General features: G+C 38.0%; 1 protein-coding gene across 1 annotated transcript; it reads left to right on the plus strand.

Annotated features, from left to right (window-relative positions):
- Window positions 1-3001: 3001 nt before the first annotated feature.
- LOC138868933 (uncharacterized) lies at window positions 3002-3631 on the plus strand. Its single transcript, XM_070146513.1, has one exon. It carries the CDS (start codon window positions 3002-3004, stop codon window positions 3629-3631), a length of 630 nt encoding a protein of 209 aa, XP_070002614.1.
- Window positions 3632-7314: the final 3683 nt, after the last annotated feature.

Here is a 7314-nt window from a genome sequence, read left to right on the forward strand (position 1 = left end):
GGCCTCAGAGTATTTTCGGGTGGTTGACAGCTTGATTTGAGTTGAGGAAATTGATCGGCTCCAACCCTGCACCACTATATAATGGCGAGGAGTGGTCGATGAAGCTTTTACCCGAAAGGTCAGGATCGATTTTCACAGGGAGTTAATATTGGTTGAGAGTTGAGTTTCTATCTAATCTAGCTATGCGTGTTGCTTTTAATTACACTTCTAACTATGCTTGGATTTGTTTCTATTCTACTTTTAATGCTATCGATAGCTGAAAATAATCTAAGTACAATATTTTTGTAAGGGTTTTCTCAATTGATAAAAATCACTAGGAAAGTGACTTACACCTAGGCGAGTATCTAATGGGATATAAAATTTGGGACAAGCTTGTTATATTTGAGGTCTTGATATAACCTTTACACATAATTACCCACTCTATACCTCTCGGTAGTTTGAGTGACTTTGTCCTAATTGGCTTTCTCAAGCCTAATTGGGTATTCAAACAATGCAAGTAAAATTGGCTTAAGTCGGGTTTTATTATCTCTAGGTTTAACCCTTTAATTGGGGTTATCAATCTCTTGAATGCACCACAATTCCTTGTTAGCCTAATTTTCCTAAACTTAGTACCTCTTTCTCAAGAAGAGTCTAAGTCATAAATGCACGAACTAGTGTTTGCAACCATCAATTCTACAATTAAAGCATGGATCAAGCTAAATATCACTAACTCATAAACAATTAAGCCTTAAAATAGAAGACCCATTAAACACCACACACTAGGGTTGGGTCATAACCCTAGCTAATGCGCTTATCTACTCATAATCAAGGTAGAAATAAAAGATGAAGATGAAATATAAGCCATAAAAGTTGATTACAAGAATAAAATCTAAGAATATAAGCTAGAACTACTCTAAAATTATTCTAAATGGTAAAGTACAAAAGATAACCTAAAAATGTGAAAAAGATCTATTTATACACAACTAAAATTATTGGACAAAAATACCCCTACGAAGGTTCCACTGTCAACAAAATACTGAGCGCCTCAGCACATGGACTTCCGCGGCCGCGCAAAAACAAGCGTGGTCCGCATTTCTTCAATTTTGGACTGGGACTGGGTTTGGTTTTGCGGACAGCGTAAAGTTTATCGCGTCAGCATTGGCTTCTATTGCAGCCACATAAAATGTTCGCGGATCGCGTTCCTCATTTGAGCTCATATTGCAAGGTCTCTGATTCTCTATCTCGCCCTTAACGGAATTGCACCGCGGTCGTGTCAGGTACCTGACGCGACCACGCTATTTCTTCGCGGTCAGCGGTCTCTGTTGTACCCAAAATGCCTTCTCTAAATCTCAATTTTGCGAACAACGTACTTGTGGCCGCTTCAGCGGTGGACCTTTTGCGACTGCTCTTTTCCTTCGCGGTCAGCTCTTTTATCTCAGCTTTGAACTTGTGCAAATTTAACTCCTTCATGAGTTGGTTGTGGCTTTCTTGCCTCATTTTGAACAAACCCTGTAGACAAGCACAATAAGTCAGTTTTCAAAAATACTTTTACACATGTTTGATCCAAAACCTAAGCAAAAGAGAGCATAAGATAGTCTAAAATCCATAGTTATCAACTCCCCCAAACTTAAGCTTTTTCTTGTCCTCAAGCAAACAAAGTAATTCCCACCTCCACAAGATAAAAGAAAGAAAAATTTCAGCTGTTATAAGGTGACTTCATCAAGTATCAATTGGGACAAACAATTACCCTCAACACAAATGTATTATCAACAACACACAATCATTTTAGCACTGTTGGTCCAAGTAAATGTGAAGTTTTGAATACTGACAAAGGAACTCAGACATGGACCAGGTCCATCTTGTAAAGCACATTTATGATCAACTCAAACATGTGAGATGCACGTGAAAGAGACAAACCTAACTTATCAGAAATGATATCTCCTAATCATGATAAAAAAGGTTGCATATTGGATAAGGAGAAAGACTCTTTACATAAAGAGAACACAGTTTAGGAAAAGGATAGAGTTAGTGTTTGAGATCAACTAGAACTCTTCCACCATGGAAGAGTAACATCAATATCCTAGTCAATATCTAATTGCTAACCCCTTAAATATTAGTGTTGTTCTCTTTTAGAGGTAACTCACGTAAGCAGAAGTTAAGCGTGAATTGAGAGCAAAATAGCAAGGCAATTTATGTGTGATTCAAGCGTGCAAACCTGAAGCTACTTGAACCAGATTGAAGAACCAGTTCCAAATGTCTATCTTTTATTCTAGTTTAATTATAGTAGGTGATTTTATATTGCACCTTTCATCTTATTTAGAAGAAATTGTATTAGGTACTTAGAGTTTTCAAGTTAGAGATAACTTGAAGTTGTTGCAATAGTTGAGGCTGTGTGCCACAACGGAATTAGAGTTAATTCTAGGTTTACAAAAGAGTTTTTGCAGTTTTTTGGATCAGTGATTTTAGTGGAGAGTTTGGGAAAATCCTACTGGAAGGTAGTCGTAGTTTTTTTTACCTTTTGAGCCAGGTGTTTTCCACGTAAAATCTCCGTATTCTTTATTTTATGTATTTATTATTCCGCAACAGTAGTAGTTGGAACACATAGAAGAACTAGGAACTTTCTATAATCAAGTTAAACAAAAATTGGGTACCACACAAATCACCCCTCCCCCTCTTATGTGGTATTGAAGTATAAAATATCAATTGGTATCAGAGCGGGTTATCCTTGAAGAGGCTAACACCTTAGGAACAGATCAAGATGAGTGCACCACCTCGAAACTGGGAAGGACAATCCACTGCTAGGCCTCCACTCTTTAATGGCCAGTACTATTCCTGGTGGAAGAACATAATGAGAGACCACATCATAGGAGAAGACTATGAACTTTGGGACATTGTTACTGATGGTCCCCTGACTACTACAAAGAAGAATGCTGAAGGAGTGGACGTGTCAAAGACGAGAGCTGACTATTCTGTTGAAGATTTGAAGAAATGAAAAAAGAATGACAAGGCCAAGAAATGGCTTATGTGTGGACTAGGTCCAGACGAGTACATCAAAATTCAAAGTTGTACTATTGCTAAGGAGATTTGGGACACTCTACAAGTGGCCCATGAAGGAACTCCTCAAGTAAAGAGATCAAGAGGAACACTGATGTATTCTCAATATGGGAATTTCACCATGAAGGAAGGTGAAACCATCCAAGAAATTTACACACGGTTCATAACACTAACAAATAAACTTAAGTCTCTTGGAAGAATTATTCTTGAAGAAGACAAGGTTGAGAAAATATTGACAAGGGTCTTGCCAGTAACTTGGGAAAGCAAAATCACTGCTATTCAGGAATCAAAGAACATTGTCATTCTAAGGTTGGATGAGCTGATTGGAAATCTCACTGCCTATGAACTGAGAAGGAAAACCATGAAAATGGATGCACCCAATAAGGAAAGAAGCTTGGCTCTCAGAATAGCTGAAGGTACAGACTTAGAGGATGATGAAATGACTATGATCACAAGGGATTTCAAGACGTACCTAATGAGAGGAAATGGTTCTTCAAGAGGTGCAACCTTCAACAAACCAAGGGCCCCTAAAAAACAGATCAATGAGGGCTGCTTCAAATGTGGTAAGACTGACCACATGCTCAAGAATTGTCCTTAGTGGGAAATTGAATGGAAGAAAGAAAGGGTTGAATGAAGAAACAAGAAGAAGGAACAGGTTCAACCCAAGAAGAACAAAGGATCAACAAAGGCTATGGTTGCTGCTTCTGGAGAAAGCTCAAATGAGGATTCAAAAGATAAAGCTGGAGATGAAAAAACAATTATGGCCATTGGAGAATCAGATGATGAACAAAAGGTAAGTGTGATTCATCTCAAAGACAAGATTAAATTTTTGTCTAAAGAAAAGTTATCTGAATTACAGCTAGACTTTATTGATGAGTCTGAGGTCATAAACAATGAGAAGGAACAACTATCTAGGGAATGTGTGATCCTAAAAGCTAAGTGCAAAAATCTGAAACTTAGGGCTAGTGAAAGTGATAGTAAAAATACTGAGTTGAAGAACCAGGTTCTTGAACTTGACACCACTGTCTTAGAACTTAGATCTGAAAATTTAAAACTAAAATTAGAAACAGGTAAAAAGAAAGCTGATCACACACATCTCACCTTAGAAGAAAATCTAGGAAAAATGAATGATGAGTTGTACAAGAGAGATGAGCAGATAAGAGTCCTAAAATAAGATCTAGGCAAAGTGAAGCATGAACTAGACAGAACTTGCAAATGGAATAAGTCCTCTGATGCACTATCCTGGCTACAAGAGCACCACAGTAGCAATAACAGAGGACTTGGCTATGGGAACCCAACACCTAAGTGGGATCCAAAAAGCAAGTATATCACACTTCCTGAGAACAAAATCTGCACACACTGTGGCAAGACTGGTCATTACAAAATTGAATATAATGCAAAAGAAAAGGCCAGTTAAAAGAACAAAATCTTTGTTCAAGAGAAAAATAGGCTGCTTGGATGGGCTAAAAAGAATTTAATTCACCCTTTTGCCTATAGAAAGGGACCCAAACTAGTTTAGGTTCCTAAGACTAACCCCTGATTTCGTTTTGCAGGTCCAAGTGAAGGGAAGTAGCCAAATATGGTACATGGATAGTGGCTGCCCAAAGCATATGACTAGAAGTAAGAACCAATTCCTTTCACTTGAGGACCTAAAAGGAGGTAATGTCTCCTTTGGAAATTGGAAGAAAGGTGAGATCATTGGGGTTGTAAAGGTAGGTAAGACAGACTCACATTCCATTGAGAATATCCACTTGATAGATGGCTTGAAATATATCCTAATCAGTGTATCACAATTGTGTGACAGAGGTAACCTGGTAGCATTCACCTCTACCAAATGTTTTATGATTAATCTTACCACTGACAAGATTATTTTGCAAGAAAAAAGAGTTAACAATATTTACATTGTAGATTTATCCACTCTTTCAGAAAACGAACTCACTTGCTTAAGTGTGTTGGACAATGATCCCCTCCTATGGAACAAAAAACTTGGTTATGCAAGTCTAAATCAACTCAACAAATTAGTCTCCAAGGACCTGGTGATAGGGTTACCTAACATCAAGTTCAAGGAAGACAAAGTTTGTGAGGCTTGTGTAACGGGGAAGCAGGTAAGATCCTCTTTTAAAAGCAAAAAAGTGGTAAGCACGACCAGGTCGATGGAACTAGTTCATATGGATCTCTATGGTCCAATGAGAACATCGAGCAGAAGTGGTAAGAAATATGTGATGGTACTTGTTGATGATTACTCTAGGTTTACTTGGGTATTGTTTTTAACATCTAAGGATGAAGCATTTGATATGTTTACTGCCTTTGTTAGAAAAACTCAGAAATAACTAGGTAATCAACTTGCATCAATTAGGTCTGATCAGAACTGAATTTGAAAATGCTAAATTCGCTGAATTTATTTATAAGCATGGTATAGATCATAATTGGCCCCTACGACTCCTCAACAAAACGGAGTAGTCGAAAGAAAGAACAGGACTCTTGAAGATATGGCTAAGACTATGCTTCTTCCAGTAAATTGCCCCATAGCTTCTAGGTAGAAGCTGTTAATACTGCATGTTACATCATTAATAGGTGCATAACTAGACCTCTTGTATAGAAGACTCCCTATGAGTTACTTAATGGGAGAAGCCCAAATATATCCCATCTTAGGACATTTGGATGTAAATGCTTTGTGCACAATAATAGAAAGGACTCCCTAGGTAAGTTTGATCCCAGAAGTGATGAGGGAGTATTCTTGGGATATTCTTCACATAGCAAAACTTATAAAGTTTACAACAAAAGAACTTTGTGTGTAGAAGAAAGTATACATGTAATTTTTGATGAAACTGACATTCTTTTTGAGAGACATGAACATGAAGATGAAGCTATTGGGCTGGTAAAAGAATTGAGTGAAGTCACAGCTCAAGCTGAAGCTGCACCAAAAGAAGGAACAAGTGATGGAACAGGTTCTTCCATCCACGGCAACCTGACAGGGGGAACTGAACAAAGAAGAAGCGAATCTAATTTCCAAATGGAACCTGTCCATGAGCCTGTTCCTCAGCAACCGAACATGGGAGAAACTCCAAATAGAAATTAGTTGGTTGTGAAACCTTACAAGTATCAAAGTTCTCATCCCATTGAGAACATCCTTACTGACCCAACTTCTGGAGTTAAAACCAGATCTCAATTAAAGAATCTGTATGCTTTTGATGCATTCTTATCTCTTATTGAACCTAAAAATGTTGTTGAAGCTTTGCAAGATGCAGACTGGGTGAATGCAATACAAGATGAACTCAATCAGTTTGAAAGAAGTCAAGCGTGGCATCTGGTCACAAGACCCAAGGAAATATTAGTAATTGACACTAAATGGGTCTTCAGAAACAAACTTGATGAAGATAGAACGGTTACAGGGAACAAGACAAGGTTGGTGGTCCAATGTTATAGCCAAGAGGAGGGCATAGACTATGATGAGACCTTTGCTCCAGTTGCAAGACTGGAGGCAATAAGATTCCTTATAGCATTTGCAGCACACATGGAATTTACCCTTCACCAAATGGATGTGAAGAGTGCCTTCCTAAATGGCTACTTAAAGGAAGAAGTCTTTGTCAAACAACCTCCAGGTGTTGAAAGAAAGGAATGTCCAGATCATGTATACAAATTGGACAAGGCCCTATATGGACTCAAGCAGGCTCCTAGAGCATGGTATGAACGCCTATCCCAATTCCTGCTTGAACATGGATACAAAAGAGGTAAGATTGATAGCACTTTATTTTTAAGGGAAAAAGATAAAGATCTATTAGTAGTACAACTATATGTTGATGACATAATTTTTGGGGTAAACACTGAAAAACTGAGTAAGGAATTTACTAAATTAATGGGGAGTGAATCCGAAATGAGTATGATGGGTGAGCTTAACTTCTTCTTAGGCTTACAGATCAAACAAAACCCAAATGGAACCATGATCCATCAGCAGAAATATGCAAAAGAGTTGATTAAGAAGTTTAAAATGGATGAATCAAAGGAAATAGACACACCCATCACAACAACTACTAAATTAGACATAGATGAACCTGGTTCATCCGTTGATCAGAAGCTGTATAGGGGTATGATTGGTTCACTTTTATATCTTACTACTAGTAGACATGCCATTGTTTTCAGTGTAGGGCTTTGTGCTCGTTTTCAAGCAAATCCTAAGGAATCCCAGTTGACTGCTGTCAAGAGGATACTGAGATATTGAAAGACACTACTGACCTTTGCCTTTGGTACCCTAATGGTAGTAACTTTAATCTAGTAGGATAT

Source organism: Nicotiana sylvestris, chromosome 5 (assembly GCF_000393655.2).
Source record: "Nicotiana sylvestris chromosome 5, ASM39365v2, whole genome shotgun sequence".
NCBI lineage: Eukaryota > Viridiplantae > Streptophyta > Magnoliopsida > Solanales > Solanaceae > Nicotiana > Nicotiana sylvestris.